The sequence below is a fragment of the Euwallacea fornicatus genome, chromosome 4, assembly GCF_040115645.1.
Source record: "Euwallacea fornicatus isolate EFF26 chromosome 4, ASM4011564v1, whole genome shotgun sequence".
Lineage (NCBI taxonomy): Eukaryota > Metazoa > Arthropoda > Insecta > Coleoptera > Curculionidae > Euwallacea > Euwallacea fornicatus.
The window spans coordinates 204085-225714 of record NC_089544.1 but is presented as its reverse complement, the minus strand read 5'-3'; the positions used below and the strand labels follow the sequence as shown (position 1 = coordinate 225714).

Below are 21630 nucleotides of genomic sequence, written 5' to 3'. Positions count from 1 at the left end.
GATTCAGGTGTGAACAGGGCGGAAGGAGTAATTCTGAAGTATTGTCTGTCTTCGACATTTGAGTGATGACGTACCCTAGAACATAACCTCAAATATTTTCTATAAATTTTCTCAATGTTCTCGTGCAATGTTTTAATTAATATTTCCGTTAAATCCGCGGATATTAAATAATTTTTAACCATAAGCGTGATCAAAATGCCTCACAAAGACCTTCCGCAAGCACTACAACTTCTCAATGAAATGAACGGCAGCGCCCAGCACGTTGCAAACTTAGTTCAGAAAATGATACAAAAGGTCCGAAAGGGGGAACTCACCACAGACCAGGGCCTTAGCTTCTTAGAAGTCAAGTACAACATGCTTTTAAGTTATTTAATAAATCTCACTTATGTGGTGCTACGCAAATGTTCTGGACAACCTATTGAAGGTGACCCATGCATTGACCGATTAACAGAAATCCGCACAGTACTTGAGAAAATCCGACCTATTGACCATAAGCTAAAATACCAAATTGATAAACTCGTAAAGACTGCTATGACCGGTGCCAGTAGTGATGATCCTGTGTCATTTAAGGCTAATGCCATGAATTTAGTTAACAATGAAAGCTTTGAAAGTTCAGATAGTGAAGTTGGTGAGGAATCAGTGAAGGAGAAGTCTGAAAAAAAGAAATCTGGAGTGTATGTGCCCCCAAAATTATCAGCTGTTCATTATACTGGTGAGAATAATGAATTTTTAAATTTTAGTTTTTAATCATAATTTAATTATAATATATTATATAATAGGATCAGAATCAGCCCAAGAAAAAAGCAGGCGTTTACAAGAAAAGACCAAAAACACGATCTTTTCTTCCTCAGTCATTCAGGATTTGCGGGAAGAATATTTGGACACCCCAGTAGAAATTTCTCAAGGAAGTCGAGCCCAACAGATACTCTCAAAAGAACAGAAGGAGAGACAGGATTATGAAGAAGAATACATGACTAGATTACCCATAAGCAAGACTGAGAAGCAAAGAAATAGGCAGTTGACTACTTTAGGCACGTTAGGAGATGAAATTACAAGTTTTAGATCAGGTCAAAATAGTAGTCGTAAACGGAAGAGAGTCTTTAAACAGAAAGGGAAAAATGTTAAAAGGAAAAGGTTCCATTGATCACGACAGTGGTTACTAAATAAACAGGGTGTTTTCAAGGACAAGTTGTTGTATTTTGTACTTTTTATGATGAATAGATTAAAATGCCTTTATTTCGTCTAGAAATATTTCTTACTTCAAAACTTCACAGAATATAAAAAATTTGAATTGATGTAGTGTTGTGAAGTTATGGTGGTTTACTATTGTTAGGACTTTAATAATTGAATAAAATGACTTGTTGTTCATGACATTTTTTTGGAACTGAACTGATGATCATTTTTTTCCTATGGTGTTGCTAGGAGAAGGTTTAGAGCAATATAATATTTTCAGTTTTTTTTAACCCTTTATTAATAGTTTTTATTCAGTATATAGTGACACTACATAGTTTTTCTTTTAAAATAAAACTTATGACTTGAAATGATCCTTTGATACTTAGTTCTTTTTCTGTTTTGCTTATTCATAGCTTTAATCTTTATTGTAAGTATAAGTTTTTAGTTTCATCATTATATATGCACATATATTTTTACTTTGTCTTATAAATCTTTGAACAAACCATTTTTATTCCAAATAATGAAAGAATCTTGTGGAAAACCTTTCACGCTGATTTAGCTTAAAAGCCAACAATGCCTTTTGAGATTTCTTGTACCATGAGATTCCAATATTCTGAGGAAACCATCGAAGGAGAGATTTCCTTATGTTTACGTAATTTAACAAATTGCAAGTCAGAATTGGTATGAAGATTCACGCGGCCCAGTCTAATTCGACCTCCCTACAGTACCAGTTCGATACAAATGAGACGACCTTTATTGTCACAGAAAATTTCTGCCTCCGGCCAGGAACGGTAATAAAAGCACACTTCATAAACCTTAAATACTTTTATTGAATTATTAAAATGTTTTTAGACAATGATAATTCGCAAAACCAACGCATTATATTACATAATATAATTGAAAAGTCTGAAAAATGAATACTTTTAATCCTCAGTCAGTACAAACTTGTGCAAAATGTGAAACATTAAGCAATATTATTATCACACACTGTTTAGTAACTTATACCTATTACAATAATAATTAATAACAAATTCCATTAATAAAAATAATGCAAATTTTGTGAATGTTTTTACTGCTTTCAAGTAAAGGAACATTGCATTAAATTTAGCACTGGAAATTGATGTTAGTATGTTGTATCTTTGACTCATATTTTTGTAAATTCCTTTCTTGAAGATGAAAACTAATCATATTGCACATTCTAAGCTGGCTACTTGATGTAAAATCAAACAGCACAATCAAATTTATTAAAAACGTTCCTAAAAATTGGTAACTATAATAATTGTATATTAATCGTTTAATAAAAAGATGACGGATGTAAAATGTTCATATAATAAAAAAAAAATATCTTTTAACAAATGCTGGACGAGAGTAAAACCTATGAAAATAGGTTTGCCTGTTCAAAAAATATAATTTTAACACAGTCTATTACCACTTAACAGTTGCTGTTACTTAGACTTTAGGAGCATATATTTCCGTTTATTAAGTCTGCCGCATAAAATGCCCACTATGAATATTGTGCCAAGGAACATCAAGATGACTAAGCAAAAATACTGTTTTGAGGGTGACGTGACAACTTGATTGTAAAGCTGCTGAAGGTCCTCTGGGGCTGCCATTGGTGCAAACTAAAAGTGATATTTTACCGCATACATACAAAAAAAGGCTAAAAATTTATTAACTCACCAATGCGGCATTTCTATACATTTCAAACCTCTTCTTCAACATATTTTTACACTTCGAAGAAATTTCTTTGTTATCGTCTAACATGCTCTTCAAACAACTGATATCTGGGAATCAATAACAATAACAACAAATCAAGCATTAATATGACAAGACTTACGTCTGCCGTTTCCTTGTGGAACACCTTGGCAGAAATTAAGCAAATCTAAAGCGCAGGCCTGTTGCAGTAACGGATCTACGTATATATCGGCCTGAGATTCTTCAATCATATTCGCCACCTCCACTCTACACTCTGGCGTTATTATCCGACCGTTTAGAAAGGCGTCCTTCAGGCATTCTTCGGTATCGCCAGAATTGTCATCGTCATCGTCACTCTTACAAATGGTAGTTAATTCGTTTTGACAAATCATTCTAAAATTTAAAGTAAACAAATTAATCTTTTGATTAATGAATAGGAGGTAGTTAAATAGCTGTAGCTTCATAAAACAATTATCGATTGGAAAAACCGTGTCGGCGTAAATAAATCTTGTCCGATATTTGTTTCGATTATGGCCATGAACAGTTCAATTGAAAATAGATAAACTACGATATTATTATGTATGTAACTTCACACCTTATAAGAGGATTTAAATTTAAATTTAAGGCTTGTTCTCTTAGAATTGAAGCCATCTCTTTCTCGCAATTGTTGCTGAGTCGTGAAAGCTTGAACTGTTCCTTCAAGCATTTGATGACCACCCCATTCGTTTCTTTGCCTTGCGACTCTAGCAGGGAACTTTTGCAAAATTTATTAATATCCATGTTGCAGTTCTGTTGCAAAGATGGGTTTAATTGGTAGTTCGAGTTCTGTTCGATAATCCTGTGCGTCACGATTTGCCTGCATTTTTTACTAAACCCCTTTTCGTCCTTATTTTTCTAAAAACGAAACATTTTCTCACTATTTTAGCTACTAAGGAGTAAAGGTACCTTCAAACAGTCAAATATAACTTCCTTATCCTGATGGACGCAGAATTGCTCAATAGCATCTGCACACATGGTCATTAGGGCGTAATCCACGCTATTGTCCAATACTTGCTGCTTTTTAATCGTGAAAACTTCTTTTTCGCATCGACCTGACAGTTTTTTTGGTTGGCTCTTTAGGCATTCTAAAACCTAAAATATGCAATTCGTTCAATCTCAACTGAATTGAGAGAATCGCGTAAGAAAACTGTAGGGATTAAGTGAAAAGAACTACAGTCAACAAGATCACGTTAAAAAGGCCCTTACGCAGGCATTTCTCTGGGCATGTTCATGAAAACACTTAGAAAGTCACAGAAAAAATGTTTCAAAAGAGACATATATATAAATGGAAACCAACAAAATGCTGAATGTACGAAGGATCAAAACTTCAATAAATGGAAAGCATTGCACAATTGATTCATTTAAAAGTAATAACTAAAGATCTTCTGGTTTTCGCACGTTATTACTTTGCTATATTATAAATCCATTTAAACACCTGCAAACCTTCCAATACGATTTCGTATTTCTTCAACTTAATCGTTCTTCTTTAATAATTCCCGAAACTGGTTAATCTCACATACCTGTGCATTTCCACTTTGAACGTTCCCGCAGTATTTTTTAATATCTTGTGAACAAGCGTCCTTTAGCACTGGGTCAAATTGGATATTCTCCCTTTGTTGAAATAACTGTGCCCTTAACTGTTGCTTGCACTCTTTCGGAATTTGACTTTTTACTCCGCTGACAGTAGAATTTACAACGTGTTCACTCAGGCAACGAACAACTTCATTTTTGGTCTGTGCCGCGTTGCAGAACCGCATGGCAGACTGCTTGCAAGCAACTTTAAATTTATATGAAAACCTGTAAGAAAAAGTCGGTGAATACTCTTTTTTTCCGGTGTATACATTTATTCACCTATAATCATTCAAAGATATAATCTGGAAGTGTTCAATGCTTCCTCGACACGCAGAATTACTCCTCAATAGCGGATCATTTTTATGTGAAATGAGACATTCCATGATATCTCCCTCATCAGTTTTTGCTTCCTGGCTACACAAAGTGTCAATAATCTTCGGGCAATACATATTGATATAATAATTTAATTCGGCGTGTTCGGATTGGAATTCTGTAAACAGCCTTATCGTATTCTTACAAGAGTCTTCCAATTCGTTATAGTTATCTTGTAGGCACTTCATTTCGTCCCCTTTTTCCACCTTATCATGACAGAAAGTGCCCAGTTCTTCAAGACAGGCTTCTTCAATTGCAGGCTCAAGATTTACACTTATCGCTCTTTGTCTCATTACTCTTCGGATGTTTTGCAAGCAAGATCTATCTAATTGAGTAGATTTATCATCTGAGTTGATGTGCCTTAAATGTTTTAATAATTATTAAAAGAATGGTGAAATATTTGAGTTCCTTATTTTCCAAACAAAAGAAAGTTTGTGCCTACACACTTTTATGAATGGAATCAAAAATTACTAGAACTTACATATACAAACAAGGTAAAACTGAAGGACTATAACTAGGGCCCACTTCATTATCCCAATCACTGCTGGCATGGCACATTCTACTGGCATCTGCTTTGCATGCCCTATATAACTGACTGTCCAATTCAAACCTTCTGGCAATAAAGTACTGAATTTGAATCAGTGCATTCTCGCAACGTTCAGTCATTCGGTCTGAGCCTAAAAAATCACAAATTTTTTTCAGTGCTAATATATTTTTTATGAAATTATCTACCTATATTGTCCATGAGGCAGTTCATCACTCTAGCGTCTCCACTAGTAACATCTTTGCAGACTGTTTCTACAACTGGGGAACAGGCTGCTTGTAGTACTGGATCTACTTTCCAGTTTTCACCAACGTCAGAATTTTTTACAAGGTCTTCAAGCTGAAAATACATAATTTCTGTAAAAATCTATTCTTTCTGTAAATTTAAAAAATTGATTCACAAAATATTAAAAAAAAAACCTTTATATAAACTTGTGTAATACCCCAGTATATGTTACGTGATTCATTTAATAAGTAGACAGGGTATACTATTTCTACTTACTGCAATCTTACAATCATTACTGAACAAATTATTGTCCCGAGCTTCTCTGGCATGTTTCATGAGACAATGAATGGTCTTTCCTCCGGTTTCATACCCTCTACAATAGTGTGTAGTCTCCTTTTTACACTTATCCACAATTTCTGGTGATAACCTAAAATCCTCCATCAACATTCTTCTATGCTCCACCAGCTCTGCCTCACAGTCTGATGACACTTTTGTACCATTTTTACCAATGTTCTCTAAACACAATAGAATCTGGGCTAGTCTTATCGTTCTATCACTTGAAGTCTGCTTCCGACAGTGTGATTTTTTTATGTCATCTCTGCAAGACCTCATCAAGCCCTTGCTGACTTTGTAATCTTGAGAAATCAAGCTTTCTCTTCTGAATAGGCTGTTTTTACATTTAAAATTCAGTTTATTAGGATCTTGCCTTGTGAGGCAATGAAAAATCCTCCCACTGCCAGTATTGAATTGAGAACAGTATCTTGAATAATCTTCTGCACAATCAATGTATAATTGCTGATCCAATCTGATGTTATCAGCTTGAAGCTCAGATAATTTGAATACCTCTTTCTTGCAGTTGTCATTTACTTTTAGAATTTGGGACTGGAGACATGCAATGGTGCCGATTTGAGACAAACCCTGAGAGTCAATTACTCCACAATTTAGTTGCTTAACGTCTTCTTCACAGTGTTTTAAAAATTTTGCTAAAAATTTATAATCTGTAAATGCCACATTTTCCATTCGTCTGACCATATCTTGACAAGTAGAATCTTCAATGTTTTCTTTATCTGTGGCAAGGCATCTAAAGTAAGCCATATTGTCGGCAGGATCTCTGCGACAACTCAAACGATCTACATCACTTCTACACATTGGCAGCACAAGAGAATTTATAACATTATTATCTTTAATTAAATTACTCGTAGCGCTCCAAACTATCTGTTGGCACTCCTTTGATAATGTGGCTAAATCATCAGGATGAAGGGAGTGTAAACATTCCAGCACAGACAAATCATCACTTGCCTGTTGATTAGTGCAAAACCTTTTCATATTACTACAAGGGGGTTTATCTAAGAGACTTTGGAACACGTTGTTCGATTTGATGCATAAAATTGGCAAGATCAAATATGAAAAATAATACAGCATCATAGTGGAAATTGTAGGTATGATATAAGTAGCACCGGTAAAAAAGTAAAATATGAACTAAACACTAATTGCGCGATGTCAGACAAGTAGTGGTTTCACAAAGCAACGAATGAAGATAATTAAAGCATAATTAAAACGCTATTCAAATGTTAATTAAACGTGAATTGATAAAATTGGATACTTTATGATCAGGAAAAGTGGAAAGTGCCATGTCAAAACAATTCGAAAAATGATTTTTTTTAGAAATGACACTGACATTGATAGGTTGACATAAAATCTGTCAACTGCAATTTATATTTCCGTTATGAATATAGACAGGCTGCCAGATATCACAATAAATCCAAACCAATTAGCAACATTGCAATAAAGAGATGAAGAACGTAGACAATATAAAACAGGACTCTTAAAAAAATAAAACAAATTAAAAAAATTTTCATTTATTAACTAAAGTATTTAATTTGTAAAATAACTTTTTAACTTATCTAAAGCCTTAAACCTATGGGATATTTTATTTTTCTCTGCTTTTGGCATTTCAGCATAGGTAACTGCATACCCTGTAGGTTGAAAACATGGATCCCACCCGAAATCTCTCGGCCCTCGGGGAATTACAATTTCTCCATTAGTTTTTCCTTGAAACAGTAACACTTCACCTCCTTCTTCACCAGGATGGTATGCAAAAGTGCAAACAGCTTGAGCTGTTTTATCTTCAAAGTACCAATCAATCATAAAACATGTACCATACTACTTTAGAAAAATTATAGAACAAACTACAAACCTTCAAATCCCGCCAACATGCTATAAAGCCCTTCAGGACCTAATTTCTCCAGAAACCATTTAATGTAAGGGCCAGGTAAGCCCTTTAATGCATTGAAGCAAAGACAGGTATCCTCAACCAATACTGGGCCGCCAATCTGTTTATAAGCAGTTTCAGCTTTTTTAATGCAAATTTCGTCTATTTCACCCTGAAGCTCTGGTAAATCCAGTTTCTTACTTATAACTTCTCTCGGGAAAGTTGTTCCTAATATTGCTACCAGTTCTTCCAGTTTTTTAACATTACCGGTAACAAAAGTTATTTTTTTAGACATTCTCTAGATACTGTAATAACAAATTTATAAATAGTGATAAAGGTGAAAACTAACAACTAAATAAAATTAATAAATCTTTGAAAATTGAGGTTAGATAATTATAAATGTAAGGTTAAGCTAAAGTCCTGAAAAGACTTTTAACCTGTTATTCTGGGGACTAGATAGCGTTGGATTCGTCTACCAACTAAAAACCTCAGGATTCCATCTTTTTTGTAAATTTTATTATCCTTTATTTATTACAATTTAAAAAAAAGTTTGAAAATTACAGAATACTGTAATGCCTGTAAAGAAACCTATATTATACAGAAAACTGTAATTCATATAAAGAAATCTACATTTTACAGAAAACTGTAATTCATCTAAAGAAATCTACATATTAAAGAAAACTGTAATGCCTGTAAAGAAATCTACATTTTAGAAAAAACAGAAACTATATTTTGGAGACCACTACCATGCCAATATGGTTAAGCTGGACTACGGCTTTCCGTTTTTTAAAGTCCAGTTAGAACATTTCAATATGCTCTGTTTACCTTCAGTAAATATTTGAAAATTCTTTAAAATCTGTTTGTCATTCGTGACGTCGATCAGCTGATTAAGATTAAATTATTAATTATTATGAATGCAGGGGGTCGATAAGAAAATGTTGAAACATTTAAAAAATTGATAAAATCATGGCAGTTTCCTTATTAATAATTATCATGTGATTAACGTAATACTTACTTATACATTCTAAAGTATAAATATGGTCAAAAGTCAACTATCATTTAGGTTAAGGCAAAATGCATCGCAAAACATCCACAGGAATTCTAAAAAGGACATTCCAAAGAAAGCCCCAAAAGTCCAATCCAGGTAAATATATCCCATGTCATATATTCTATGAGATTGTTTAAGTGTATTCCATTTGATAAGAAGTACTGGGTCAATTTATTGAGGGAACATCCAAATCTTCAACAAATCATTCACATTTAGCTTGAGTATGTTTTCTTGTAATCTTGTAACTTTGACATAGAAGCCTGCTACTAGTTATTATTAACACATTCATGGATGAGTGGGAATGATAAGTTTCCATGGAATTTGTTGAATAATTCAGCTTTAAGTGTTGAATTATTTACATGCTACTGACTTTTACAGTAAACTACTTTCTATAGAAACCATGAATAAGCTCAATATCCATCCAACAATATTGATCTTTTTTAGTCTTTGTTAAAATCTTGTCATCCTAAAGTACTCCTGCAATTTATAAGTTAAGTATTACTAATTCCTATTTCCCTAGCAAAATTGAACGAAAGGTTACTGAACAAATTTCTGTAGCCAGCAACTTAATATTTCCAAGTGGTGACACAGCATTTAAAGCCCTGCTCTCAGCTCGGTTTTGTGCAGCAATATGGTCTCATATCTCTGATTGTGATGAAACATTTAATTACTGGGAACCTACACATTATCTTGGTAAAAACTTTTAATCCATTCACTGTGGTAATTTTTAATTCACTGACTTTTAGTATTTAGAAAAGGACTTCAAACATGGGAATACAGTCCTCAGTTTGCCTTGAGGTCATATTTCTATCTAATGTTACATGCAACTCCCATATGGATATATCACAAACTACTACAACCAAACCCACTTCTATTGTTTTATTTCTCCAGGTGTCTTCTAGGGCTTGTGTGTGCTTTTGCAGAAGTATATTTTTACAAGTAGGTGCTAAGTCCCCAATTTAGTTTAGAAATTGTACTCACTTATAATTTTAGAGCAATATGTAAGGAGTTTGGTGTTCATATAGGAAGAATCTGTTTAGGATTTCAGTTATTTAGTCCTGGAATGTTTATAGCAAGCACAGCATATTTGCCTTCAAGCTTTGCAATGTACAATTTTGCTGCTGCCTGTGCAGCTTGGTGGCAACAGAAGTATTCTTTAGCAATATTTTTCACTGCTATGGGTTCTCTGTTAGGTAAAAATTGTATTGCAACACTTAAACTTAAAATAAAGTTATCAAATATTGTAGGGTGGCCCTTTGCAGCGCTTTTGGGCGTACCTATAGCATTCGATATGCTAATCTTAAAAAAGCTATATAAAGACTTCATAACATGGGCAGCAGTGTCTGCATTTGTGATAGGGGTGCCAATGATTATCGTGGACTCTCTGATTTATGGAAAATTTGTAGTGGCCCCCTTAAATCTTGTCAAATACAACGTGTTTGGTGGAGCCGGTCCAGAGCTGTATGGAACAGAACCTTTCTCATTTTATTTGGTTAATGGATTGTTAAATTTCAATGTAGTTTGGGTAAGTGTATATAAGGCATGAAAGAAGGCTTCAGCTTATATTAAGACCTTATATCACTCCAATTTTGTTCTATGACACATTACAATTAACCTTCTTATTTTAGATTCTCGCATTATTGAGCCCAATAGCCATCCTTCTCAACCATCTCTTTGTCCCTTCAAAAAGCAAAAGCACCCTGTATTTGCCCCACTGGCTTTCCCTAAGTCCTATGTTCCTATGGCTGGTAGTATTCATGTTCCAAAAGCACAAGGAAGAACGTTTCCTATTCCCTATTTATCCAATGATCTGTCTATCTGGGGCTATTTCCCTGGACATTGCACAGAAATTGATATTTCGCATCTGGAGTTTGTTGAAGAAAATACCACATGGAACACATTATTTGGACAAAACTACTGTGGTTATGCTATTTACTGTAGCATGTGCTTCAATTCTAGGTAAGTCACCTAAGAGTGCATTAAAGGCAGTTCCAAGGAAAGTTTCGTTTAGGCATATCACGCATCGTGATTTTGTATAAAAATTATCACGCTCCTTTGGATCTAATGATGGAACTTAACCGGTATCCAGGAGAAATCAAAATGCCAGAACATATTCAAATTCAAGTGTGCTACGGAAAAGATTGGTACAGATACCCCGGCTCGTTTTTCTTACCAAACAGCAACTGGAACATTCATTTTATCAAATCGGAGTTCGACGGAATGCTCCCTGCACCTTATTCCAACGACCCTAACGCTACTCAAATTATCCACCCTTATTTCAACGACCAAAACAGAGAAGACCCGAGTTTGTACTATAATATGAGCAACTGCCACTTTCTGTTAGACTTAGATCTAGGAAAAGACACAGAATTGGAACCTATTTATGCGGCGATTACCGATACTTGGAAGTTGGTTACTAGCTATAAGTTCTTAAACGCCGAAAAATCCGATCCGTTAGGTAGGGCTTTTTATATTCCTTTTTGGAGCGAGAGCGTCCTGACTTTTGGGAATTTTTCTTTGTTGCAATCAAAGAAGCTGAAGATCAAGTAGTAGAGCTCGGTCAATATGGAAATCTGTAAAAATAGCACAGGGTGGTTTTAGATAATATTGCAGTGGCGTTAAATGTTAATATAAACCATTAAATTACTTGCAATATTCGTAAATATGTCGGGTAAAGCTTAACCAAATAAATATTGTGGCTGCAGAAACTAAACTTCTATAATACATAATTAATTGTTTCAGTTTAAATGAGTCAAGGTGAGACAAACGATACCAATTGCACCAAAGACTGAATATTATCGGAGGTTAATGTGGTGGAAGGGTAATTTGTCAATATTGTCTTTAAGAAATTAGGGGGATAATATATGGCACCTTCTTCAGGCTAAGTTGAGTAAAAACGAAATTATACAACGATTTATTCCCAATAGATGGTGGAGGCATAAATTGGTAACAATCCTTAATATGGCATCAATTAATTGCAGTATTCTGCAATCATCATGCTCTTATCATTTTCCATAGTATAAATGCCCTTAAATTTAATTAACAGTTTAATTGTGATTCGGTTGCCATATATGTCTGGAACATTTAGAGAAGATATGCATTTTTTATCGCATTATTGTCACCGTTAATTGTAATCTATGTGTGGCGCAGTGTAAATGGTCATGATAATTTTTCTGGATTTTTGATATCATTGTTATATGTTTTTAATAAAAAATTGACTTGAAAATTTTGATCTTTCAATCCAATGACAACTATAATTCTATGAATCAGTTTATGACTAAATGAATCAATACATCATCCATGTCTCAAGAGGAGAGGAGTGGGGCTTCAGATCGGTACAAAGAAAACCAACAAAATTTTTCAAAAACCGTTTTATGTTCCTGGCGGGAAAGGTAGATTTTGATAACACGAACCTTCATGTAAGGTTTCTAAAATAACACAACTTAAACGACATTATAGAGAAACTTCTATAACGATTAAACAAAAAATAAATATTCAAACACGGGTAAAGCTAACAAGCAGTGGTAGTGTTCTACGTTGGTAGGGTGTACTAGGCTTCGTCATTGGCGTTTTGAAAACCAAAGTATATCATATACTTGCCACATTTAAAAGTTCTAGTACTTTTTTGATATTATTAGGATACTTTATATATTCAAAGCGCCAAAATCCAAGAATCATTCCCCATTATAAGGAGGTTGATAAAAGAAAAAAAAAACGAAATAAAAACTAAATTCTCTTAAACGCACAAAGCGTTTTCGAAGCAGTGTCACTTTCGAACTACAGTTATTTTACAATAAGTAAAAAAAGAGTGAACTTGCGTATTGCACATTTTTTTGTTACTAGATCTAAACGAGTCGATACACAATAATCTATGGGCAACTTTTGTAGATGAGTAGTATTAAATCACAATAAATTTGTTCTTGTTAAAAAAAATATCTTTACAAATTGGCAATGTAAATAAGGGAAACTAACTACGCTAAATTTAAAGTTAAGTTGTATTTAATATTTAAGTCAGTCAGTAGGAAGAAATTCAGTAGGTATCAAGTATAAAACGTAAATTAAATATCACTAGGTACACAAGATTAACGGAGTTAAAATTACTTCTATAAATTTCTTCAGTATTTTAATGAAAAAATCAGAGAATCAACGTTTCTGGTACATGTTCAAAATCTTTTACTCGCAAATGTCAGACCTTATAAATGAGTATTATCCGCAGATTAATTTAAATAAACCTAAATCGAAGTCGCTGAGAATAAATGAACAACATACTAAACAAATCTAACAGTCCAAATCAAAACCCTCCCCTTATAAATTCTTTTCTTTATGAGTTTATCGCGATCATAATTGGACCTGTTGCGCTTCGCTAAAACAATAATTATTTGTCGACTTTTACTTTAATTAGACCCTTTACAAAACCTTCTTTTTTTAAGTTTTTGTTTAAAACTTTTTTTGGTATTTTTTTGTCATTTCTATATGTTTCAAGGAAAACATCGAAGATCATTAACCTCTCAATCGTCTATATCGTCTTCGGCATTAAGAACACCTGTAGGTTCTTCTGTACGACTGGATAAGTACTGCTTAGCATCGAAGCATTGTACCACCTGCAAGCAACAAAACGTGAGGTCGTATTGGAATATCAGTTTTGTGTTAGACAAATTAGCGGATTTTTAATACATAGGAACGTAGAGTAGAGAATTAAACACTAAATAGTTGATAAACCGCATCTCACAAAACAACATTCTTGACAAACGGCTGACTTGAACATTCGCTACCAATTCGTATTATGCAATATAGAAATTTGTAAACCAACAAATTTTGGAAAATGACTGTGGAATTCGAACAATATTTACTGCAGTAGGGACGTGAAAATAAATAATTTATCGACATTTCGTAATATTTAAATACTGATTTCTTGATCCATTTCAATTCCATATGAGTACCCATATGGTGGATTTTCGTTCTTATGCCGGGCATGCTCTAAACTTACCTGTCTCGTCAGCATAGGATAGTCTTGAACAATGCGTCCCCACTCCGTAGGTTCAGTGAGGCAAAGTGGCGACATCGCCAGTTGAGCCAGATATTCTATAGAATAAGCCATAAGGTTTTTGGAGGGAGAGCTCCCTAAAATTCCATCGCCTATCATGGCAGGCACCTTGGACGTATTCGGAGTGTTTGGGGACCCTTCTTTATCCGGAGATCTTTTGGTCGTCTTAAGAAACTCTTCGGTCGACGGTCGGGGCTTCCTTAACTTGATTTCGTGGTCTCCTTTAAAACACAAGGTTGTTACTACTAAAGAGGCACGCGACAGTTACGAATTTGTTTAGAAACGCTAATTAAATTAGTTAGAAAAATATATGTGTAAAAGAAAGTTACCAGTAAGATGTTCAATATCAAGTTTTATCTACAGGTTCCTCTCAATGCTTGAGACTATGCCAAATATTTCCACAAATCAATAATGTGAAATGTAAGCGTCCAGGTTTTTCCCCACCTTCAAAGACCTTTTACTCGAATTATAATAGAAGATGGCACAATACAATTCTCGAGCTATTTTTGAATTCGGAGTTGATTGTTTCCCACTTATCAATTCTCAAAATTCCGGCATATTAATGTATAGGTGTTCGACAAAAATATGCAGCTTTTCCTGATCTAGATAATCATTCTTTATATACAGTGCAAATGTATCATGCATAAGCATGATATATTTGTTGAATAATGCTACAGCTGTCGTTCAAAATGATGAAAATTTTCCCCTGTTTTAGGAAAGGAACGGGAATGTTAAGTGGAGAGTGACGCTTAAACCGCATCACATGTGATTTAGGTGACACATGAGTGACACGTCACACATCATAATGCACCAGTGTCAAAGACAGTTAAATTAACTACTAAGTGCTTGTGAATCAAACACTTTATTTCACGACATTGCACATCCTTGAAATTGAAACCTGATTTACATTATAAAGCACACTATATACGAAATTCATTCAAGACTCGCTAATTTCCATTATTGGGTGGGTAAATTGTATATTAATTTTGATAATTAATTGAATATATTTAATTAAACGATGAGTGTTTAATTTAAGAAACGACGAGTGGCACGCCACAAAACAAAAACGGGGCTCAAAGAAGGCACGACTTTAAAAAAAACAGCACCCGATACGCTCTCGCAATTAGTTGACGCATCTAAGGATGTGGCCCTAAAAAGATCACCATTCTTAAGGCCATCATTTGTGAAATTTGTGCATCCTAATGTCGGAACGACCCGCATGTCTTTATAAAAGTAACAGAAACAATGCAGTCAAGAATGGATTTTACATAACACACAACATAAAACGAAGACAGAGAATTACTCAATTTTTACCTGATCCATCTGGAGGGACCGCGCCAGAAGCAGCAGAGGCCGACGTTTGCCCATTTAGTAGCGGTCCAGGAGGGGGAGCAGATTCGGTCGAAGAGAGGGGGTTTTCATCTTCGTCAAGCAAAATTGGTTGCGGTAAACTGTCGAAGCTGTAAAATTGCGCCATGTCGTGGATGGGCTCGCCTGAGAAGTACTCATCCAGTACGAGTTTACTGGTCTAAACGAGAAACTGCTTACAGAAAGACTAAGAGGGACGCACTCACTCGAAGAAAGCAAAACAACTTCAGTTACACATGTTTTTTACTAAACCTGTTAAAAAAATCAAAAACATATTTGACTACAACTGCTTTGCTCTGAGTGCGCGACTGAAAATTCGACTTCTTACTCGAACCAAATCCAAATTATCTCCAGTAATCTTAATGGTGTGTCCATTGGTGATTACTGTATACTTGTATTCGCCAAGATTGGCGTCGGGAGTGCTGAGGCTGTGCATTAAAGCTCTGGAAGCCCTGGCCGACGAGGGCAGAGCGCTATCGTCTGAGGCCGAAGAATTTATGCTGGAGCTGGAACCGGTGAGAGGACCCCCAGCGCCGGAGCTGCCCTCGCGCACTGGAGAGGCATTCCGTCTGATGGTGTCCTCAATCAGCTGTTTGGCATGACTGAGAGATAATTTTTTTCCAAGTTTAAAAAAAAACGCTTTTAAATGCCTTAAACTTACTTTATGCTTTCCTCATTGGCTCCCGTGATCTGTACAAGCCTCTCCTTGGCGCCAGGACTAACTGTAAATAGAATCAGAAAATAAACTTGCAGTTCATTAAGGATGGGTTGGTGAGTTAGAGAGCAAGATTATATCAGTTAAAGATTAACAAGATGAAAATTTTGTGTACAAGACCAAGGAGGAAGGAATGTGGAGGCATTGATGTGTTGATAGCAAGGGTGAAATGCTAGCGTCACTGTAATATCTATGGTTCCACACTCAGTATCTTACAAATTTTACTATCAAAATTATTTACTTATTAAACATGGCAAAATCGGTTGCATATTGTCAGCAGTCATTAAAGGTTTTTCTCAACATTTAAGAGTCAAATTAGTAGGGACTAAGACGCAAGCTTCATGGATTCGCTCGGGGCAATAAAGTTGGTGTTGATATCCTCCTTCGGCAACTTTCCGCTCCTCAGATTCAAGAATATGGACGCAGGAAACTATGGTAAATTATGGTCACCAACTAGATATGCATACAACACTAACGATTCGGAGAATGCGTCCCACTTTCAGCAACATAATTGAGAGGTGAAAAACCAAAATACAAGCTCGGCAATCGACGATAATACATCAGAATAGGGGAAATAGGATACCACCTTGGTTTCATGAAATGTTTTCAATTCTTGAGACTTTTACTTAGTGTGTAGACGTTACTGGCATAGTAAATAAATTAGACATAAACTTTTCCTTGAAACTCGTTGATCATGTGGTCAACAAAATTTTTTCGTCTTCGCTTCAAATTGGGCTTAGTATCATAATAAAGCACGACAACAAATAATGACTGCCATTAGTTAAATATTAGGAATTTGTTAAGTAAACGTTCACACAATTAGAGGTTACGAATTTATGCTATTAGAAAAGTTAAGCTGATGTTAGTGGTAGCCACGACCACATTTAATTGTTACCTCTCTGGAAGGATATGATAGTTTCACTTAGTTCCTCTATCATATGCACCCGTCTTCCTTTGATTCCCATCACTATAATAAACAAATCGTTTAACATTCAAGACTTTTCTCAGCTCGACTAAGAGGAAAATCAATCGCGATACAACAGCGAAAAGTGGTGTAGGTAATAGACGAGCGAAATACTGACCTTTGCCAGAATCAGCATTTCGGATGACAACCTCGTCTTTGCAGTACTTTTTACCAGGGATCCTGGTAGGTTTTGCAAATTTGCCCGACGGTTTAATAACTTCGCCGGGTCCTAATAGGGGCGGGGACGAATTTAACGTTAATACTGAAGACATCGAATCACTAAGGCTAGTTATGGAATCGGTAAGATCTACCTACAATTTAGAATCATACTCATTAACTATGAGTCCTTGATCTTGGGAAACTATTTAGGACAGTGAAATGAATATGGAATTAGTCACAAGAAATTATACTGCATGAAAAGTGGCTTAAAACCACAAATTACCTGTGAACACTGGTTCAGTTTCTTTTTGTAGTACATATTCATACCATCGGTTCCTTTCCAACCTTTGGCTCGTAGTTCAATTAATTCGAGTAAATGTAATCGAGAAAGCATATCGACTCGTATGTCGTCTTGGGCTTTATCCCGGAATATCTTGAAAGCATGGTCCAGCTGCTCTTTGTACAGTATTTCTAAATACGCGCCATACACCTAATTATACACATTAAAGTTTATTAATCAGAGAAATGTAATTAACCAATACTTCGTACTTTGAGGTGTTGGCATAAATTGATAATACTGTCTTTATAGTTGATTTCTTGAATGTTGGAGGCTAGGACAGCTGCTACTTGATCCACAGCTTGGAGGACTCCTTCAACTGAAATGATTAAGTAGGTACTAACACACGAATATAATGAGCCTAAAAAACTTTTGTATCCTTTAACCGAACTGGAGAGCGCAATAGGGAAGCATGGCAAGCAAACTATCCTGCATCTTGATTAACATTATCTTTTAAAGATTGAATTAGGAAAATGTTGATTCTTTTGCATGCCACTTGAAATTTATCTTAGTCCCAGTACTTGCAGTGAAATTGAGGTCAAAGTCACTAAATCATTCCAAGTGCATTACTCCATAAAATAAGCAACAGCAAGTGGATCCATAAAAAATATTGTTCAATGTGACTATAACATTTACACAAAGACAAAATGTTTATTTACTTAATAAGTCTTACATTAATAAATAAAAATGTGGTTGCAGTTATTGCAGAACGTGTAAACATTTCCACATCACATTGGACTTTGGAATAATGATTCATGGCATTTTTTTTCATTACAACCTAACCCTTTAGGGTTTTGTTCAACTTTCAGTTTCTTTTCAAACACTTCCTGAGTGCCATAAGAATGTTTCTTTGAAACATTGGTCTAATCTAGCCAACCTTCTTTTATGTTTACCCAGATGCTTGAACTCCAGCAAAACTACTACATGGTCTTCCATTGAAAAAATCTCAACTCATGAGGACATGCACATAGAGATGGTGTCTACTTACTCTGTTGGCAACAGCCCCTCGGTCACAAGAAATCATATCATCAAATTGTAAATACACCGTTTGAGTAGGCATTATTTCACAAAAAATACTCTGCTAACTATCAATAAAGTGACTATAGATGTGAAAAGACCTCACCTGCATCCATGACACCATCCTGTCGTAGCTTGTTGGCTAACAGTTGAGCCTGGCTATGAGATTTAATGAGCTCATGCTTCTTAGGATGCTTCAAACGGGACGCCAAGCCCGAAGACATGTTCGTTTGAGGAAACAAAGACGTTGTGTCCTAAAAAAGTAACATAAATAATCCACATTTTCCCAACCTTGGTGAGTCATGGCAAAATATTTTGAATTGTTCAGAGAACTGCACAGGTTAAAGTTTTATATAAACATCATCGATAACCACCCTACAATCTCGGAACTGATAAGATAGAGGAGAATATTGAAAATTACCTTGCACTTTCGAAGTAATCTTTGGTAAAAAACCCTCTCTCCTACGCTAAATACGCAACTCAGCGAATATTTTCGGCTTCCTGACTTTTCTCTAGTGTTACTGCGCATGTACTAATTAGAGAAAGAGAGTACAATGAATCATTGTACTTGTTACACTTGCCAAATGTCAGTTTTACCAAAAAGTCAAACACGTAAATAGATACATAACCTCATATTTATACATTTTCAAAATCATTTCTCTCCGTACACTACTAAGATAAACTTTGTAAACGGTGTTTAAAAAAAAATTATATTTAAATCCGAACTAGCTGGTTCAAACGCACGTATTTATCCATACACACAACTTTACTTTCACTTTCCACTGTTCTTGGAAATACCTTTGAAAAACTAGAACTTGAGTTCCAATAACATTTTATTAGTAATTGCTCTAATGGAACAATTTTTTACTTTACCCTTTGCTGTGCTTGAAGTTCCAGTCATTAAACTAAAGAAGCCCTCATGGCTGAAGCAACCCTCTGCTATGGTTGTGTTTTCACTAGTTTTATTTTCATATTTCTTGGTAACTGGAGGTGAGTGCTAATAACATACAGATTTTAGTGTACCTTTGCTATTGGTTTACTCTCATCCTCTGTGTAGTATATTTCCAAGTAAAGGCTTATTGCAAAAAAAACTTAACAAATTTTTTTTTTAATAGCAATAAATACCTGCAAACTTTAAGCAGTAGACACAGAAATAAACATACACAACTTTTCAAGTGTCTGATTCTTAAACATAATAATAAAGTTTTTTACTGGCTTTTGCACTGAGCCCTTCATTACTCCAAAACCATCCATGGAATTCTTATGTCCTTAGGGATAATCTATGATGTCATAGTAGAACCCCCAAGTGTTGGATCTACCACAGATGAACACGGGCATTCGAGACCTGTAAGCATGCACATTAATTATTAAATAATTCCTATTTTTAATTTTCAATCCTTAGGTGGCATTCATGCCTTACAGAGTTAACGGGCAATACATCATGGAAGGGTTGGCCTCAAGTTTCCTGTTCACTATAGGAGGCCTTGGATTTATTATTCTTGACAATGTTCATAGCCCCACGATGCCAAAGCTGAACAGATTTTTAATGACAGCTATTGGATTTATATGTGTGGTGGTTTCTTTCCTCACAACTTGGGTGTTTATGAAAATGAAACTTCCTGGATATCTCCAAAATTAAGAGTATAATAAGACAAATTAAACAAATAATAATGTGTTTACTTACATAACATTTTTTTTTATTGATGAAAATAACATAAATTGAAAATACATATATAATATAAAGCTTTGTGCGGCATTGTATATTGGATGATATAAATGAGATAATAAGAAATTACTTAATGAATTGAAATTGTAAAAATACATATGAGTTTCAAGAAAAAATACTTTCAGATTAATACTTGCAGATCATTATAGTTCAGTAAAGATTCAGTCTAAATGATATAGAGGGCAGTTACAATCGTATTCGGAATGAGCTAGAAAAAAATATATAAATAGATAAACATTGAATAGATTTATACATACTTTAAGAAATCAGAAGATCTGTCAATAACATGTTCAAATTCAGCAAAAGATAATGCTCCATCATCATCAAGATCGGCTTCATCTAGGATATTCTGTACCAGAATGTTAATTTCATGCTCACTCAGTTTATTATCGCCAGTTAACTTACAGATCACCTGCTTCAAATCAGATACTCCTAACATATCATCATCATCAAAATCTGAAAGTTTTAAAATTTAATCATCCAACATTAAAATAGTCAAAATCGCATATTTACCAAAAATCCTAAATGCATGTTCAGCTTTCACAGATTTAGGCGCATCTTCTGAAAAGACTGACATCATATCAAGAAAATCTTCAAATGTGCAATCTCCATCCTGACTGGAGCTAAACACTTTGCAGATCCGTTCTCCAAATGGATTTACACTTAATTCTGGGTAGAGTAAAATTTTAGCCATGGGCAGTTTGGCATTTTTATTATGACCCACTTTTTCTGGAGCTAGGGCTTTAAATTTTTGATGAACACTGAAATTTACAATTAAGTTTCCTACTACTATCAAAGATCAAATAATGATTTAAAGAGAATTGATTGCAATGAAAGACCTTGAACATTGTTTAGAATGAATGTAATATATCTGTTGTTATCATGTTCTTTGCATTAACACCAATATGGTGGCAATCTGTTTTGATACACTCAATGCTCGTTCAGGTTTTAGCAAATGTTAATCACCAACCATACTTACAATAACACTTCTTTTTTAGTAAAGTAGGTAAGATCCTAAAACAATGACCAGAAATTATTAAATAAAAAGTGCACATTTACAAAAGTTCGTTGAGACTTATACCATATTTAACTTTATATATATAGAACCTTACTTGATAGTCCTGAAGTTCCTCTTGAGTCAATTGACTTTTTGCTTGGCCCATTTAAGATAAATTTTGTAACGTAGTTAATACTTTAAATGTCTTTTTTCCATTATTAAATACTGCATTATCTAGAACCACGATACAGAACATAGGACGTAAATGTGAACTAGTAAGAACTTCGGAGCTCTGAATTTTGAAGATGTAGACCAAATCGAAGAAGAAAAATAGATAACTAGAGCATTAATAAAGGAACAAATATAAACATAATATCTCCCCCTTATGACCCATCAGTCATGATATTGACCTTTGACATTTCA

At 34.7% G+C, this 21630-nt stretch overlaps 7 protein-coding genes across 9 annotated transcripts in view; 3 read left to right on the top strand and 4 right to left on the bottom strand.

Annotated features, from left to right (window-relative positions):
• The window catches only part of LOC136338923 (calcium and integrin-binding protein 1-like), a 72671-nt gene extending 51053 nt beyond the window's left edge, over positions 1 to 21618 (bottom strand). The window contains exons 1-5 of one of the 2 annotated variants that reach the window (XR_010732034.1): positions 21323 to 21618; positions 21190 to 21224; positions 20724 to 20971; positions 20468 to 20666; positions 20280 to 20418 (exon numbers count right to left, since the gene is read on the bottom strand). Coding sequence is in view for 1 of the 2 variants with exons in the window: in XM_066281738.1 (XP_066137835.1) it covers positions 20397 to 20418; positions 20468 to 20666; positions 20724 to 20971; positions 21190 to 21224; positions 21323 to 21373 (555 nt within the window). In the remaining variant the exon portion in view is untranslated. Of the gene's footprint in view, positions 1 to 20154; positions 20419 to 20467; positions 20667 to 20723; positions 20972 to 21189; positions 21225 to 21322 lie in introns of those variants that run through there. The other variant, XM_066281738.1, reaches the window with a different exon arrangement.
• LOC136338958 (neuroguidin) lies at positions 46 to 1368 on the top strand. The gene is made up of 2 exons (XM_066281800.1): positions 46 to 712; positions 780 to 1368. The coding sequence occupies exons 1-2, from the start codon at positions 196 to 198 to the stop codon at positions 1142 to 1144; spliced, it is 882 nt and encodes a 293-aa protein (XP_066137897.1). The 5' UTR covers positions 46 to 195; the 3' UTR covers positions 1145 to 1368.
• Positions 1986 to 7280, bottom strand: Glg1 (golgi glycoprotein 1). The gene is made up of 10 exons (XM_066281797.1): positions 5897 to 7280; positions 5584 to 5734; positions 5333 to 5528; positions 4759 to 5211; positions 4428 to 4704; positions 3814 to 3999; positions 3464 to 3762; positions 3011 to 3261; positions 2854 to 2957; positions 1986 to 2795 (listed from the first exon to the last, which is right to left on the bottom strand). Exons 1-10 carry the CDS (start codon positions 7043 to 7045, stop codon positions 2619 to 2621), a joined length of 3243 nt encoding a protein of 1080 aa, XP_066137894.1. The 5' UTR covers positions 7046 to 7280; the 3' UTR covers positions 1986 to 2618.
• Positions 7464 to 8313, bottom strand: LOC136350807 (inosine triphosphate pyrophosphatase). Its single transcript, XM_066302878.1, has 2 exons — positions 7818 to 8313; positions 7464 to 7746 (listed from the first exon to the last, which is right to left on the bottom strand). The coding sequence occupies exons 1-2, from the start codon at positions 8125 to 8127 to the stop codon at positions 7496 to 7498; spliced, it is 561 nt and encodes a 186-aa protein (XP_066158975.1). The 5' UTR covers positions 8128 to 8313; the 3' UTR covers positions 7464 to 7495.
• Alg9 (alpha-1,2-mannosyltransferase Alg9) lies at positions 8607 to 12106 on the top strand. The gene is made up of 7 exons (XM_066281725.1): positions 8607 to 8976; positions 9401 to 9573; positions 9627 to 9819; positions 9874 to 10073; positions 10128 to 10405; positions 10509 to 10839; positions 10892 to 12106. Exons 1-7 carry the CDS (start codon positions 8870 to 8872, stop codon positions 11428 to 11430), a joined length of 1821 nt encoding a protein of 606 aa, XP_066137822.1. The 5' UTR covers positions 8607 to 8869; the 3' UTR covers positions 11431 to 12106.
• On the bottom strand, positions 12237 to 19052 carry mxt (Eukaryotic translation initiation factor mextil). Of its 2 annotated transcripts, XM_066281726.1 has the most exons (11): positions 18906 to 19052; positions 18591 to 18738; positions 17680 to 17786; positions 17414 to 17620; positions 17090 to 17282; positions 16903 to 16974; positions 15954 to 16014; positions 15621 to 15894; positions 15239 to 15452; positions 13868 to 14145; positions 12237 to 13481 (listed from the first exon to the last, which is right to left on the bottom strand). In XM_066281726.1, exons 1-11 carry the CDS (start codon positions 19011 to 19013, stop codon positions 13389 to 13391), a joined length of 1755 nt encoding a protein of 584 aa, XP_066137823.1. In that variant the 5' UTR covers positions 19014 to 19052; the 3' UTR covers positions 12237 to 13388. The 2 variants fall into 2 exon arrangements, with proteins under 2 accessions (XP_066137823.1, XP_066137824.1); XM_066281727.1 differs by lacking the exon at positions 16903 to 16974.
• LOC136338924 (oligosaccharyltransferase complex subunit ostc) lies at positions 19085 to 20172 on the top strand. Its single transcript, XM_066281739.1, has 3 exons — positions 19085 to 19474; positions 19758 to 19831; positions 19887 to 20172. The coding sequence occupies exons 1-3, from the start codon at positions 19336 to 19338 to the stop codon at positions 20121 to 20123; spliced, it is 450 nt and encodes a 149-aa protein (XP_066137836.1). The 5' UTR covers positions 19085 to 19335; the 3' UTR covers positions 20124 to 20172.
• Positions 21619 to 21630: the final 12 nt, after the last annotated feature.

Bases quoted from the DNA above. Each gene is read 5' to 3' on its own strand.
- LOC136338958 (XM_066281800.1), top strand. From the start codon at position 196: ATGCCTCACAAAGACCTTCCGCAAGCACTACAACTTCTCAATGAAATG. The intron at 713-779 runs GTGAGAATAATG...ATTATATAATAG, and splicing joins ATCAGCTGTTCATTATACTG to GATCAGAATCAGCCCAAGAA.
- Glg1 (XM_066281797.1), bottom strand. From the start codon at position 7,045: ATGATGCTGTATTATTTTTCATATTTGATCTTGCCAATTTTATGCATC. The intron at 4,000-4,427 runs GTATGTGAGATT...TGCATATTTTAG, and splicing joins TTCAAAGTGGAAATGCACAG to GTTTTAGAATGCCTAAAGAG. The intron at 2,958-3,010 runs GTAAGTCTTGTC...ATTGATTCCCAG, and splicing joins TCCACAAGGAAACGGCAGAC to ATATCAGTTGTTTGAAGAGC.
- LOC136350807 (XM_066302878.1), bottom strand. From the start codon at position 8,127: ATGTCTAAAAAAATAACTTTTGTTACCGGTAATGTTAAAAAACTGGAA. The intron at 7,747-7,817 runs GTTTGTAGTTTG...GGTACTTTGAAG, and splicing joins CATGTTGGCGGGATTTGAAG to ATAAAACAGCTCAAGCTGTT.
- Alg9 (XM_066281725.1), top strand. From the start codon at position 8,870: ATGGTCAAAAGTCAACTATCATTTAGGTTAAGGCAAAATGCATCGCAA. The intron at 9,820-9,873 runs GTAGGTGCTAAG...TTATAATTTTAG, and splicing joins GCAGAAGTATATTTTTACAA to AGCAATATGTAAGGAGTTTG. The intron at 10,406-10,508 runs GTAAGTGTATAT...TTCTTATTTTAG, and splicing joins TAAATTTCAATGTAGTTTGG to ATTCTCGCATTATTGAGCCC.
- mxt (XM_066281726.1), bottom strand. From the start codon at position 19,013: ATGCGCAGTAACACTAGAGAAAAGTCAGGAAGCCGAAAATATTCGCTG. The intron at 15,453-15,620 runs GTAAGAAGTCGA...TTTCTCGTTTAG, and splicing joins ATAATTTGGATTTGGTTCGA to ACCAGTAAACTCGTACTGGA. The intron at 13,482-13,867 runs GTAAGTTTAGAG...TGTTGCTTGCAG, and splicing joins ATCCTATGCTGACGAGACAG to GTGGTACAATGCTTCGATGC.
- LOC136338924 (XM_066281739.1), top strand. From the start codon at position 19,336: ATGGAACAATTTTTTACTTTACCCTTTGCTGTGCTTGAAGTTCCAGTC. The intron at 19,475-19,757 runs GTGAGTGCTAAT...TTATGTCCTTAG, and splicing joins ATATTTCTTGGTAACTGGAG to GGATAATCTATGATGTCATA. The intron at 19,832-19,886 runs GTAAGCATGCAC...TTCAATCCTTAG, and splicing joins AACACGGGCATTCGAGACCT to GTGGCATTCATGCCTTACAG.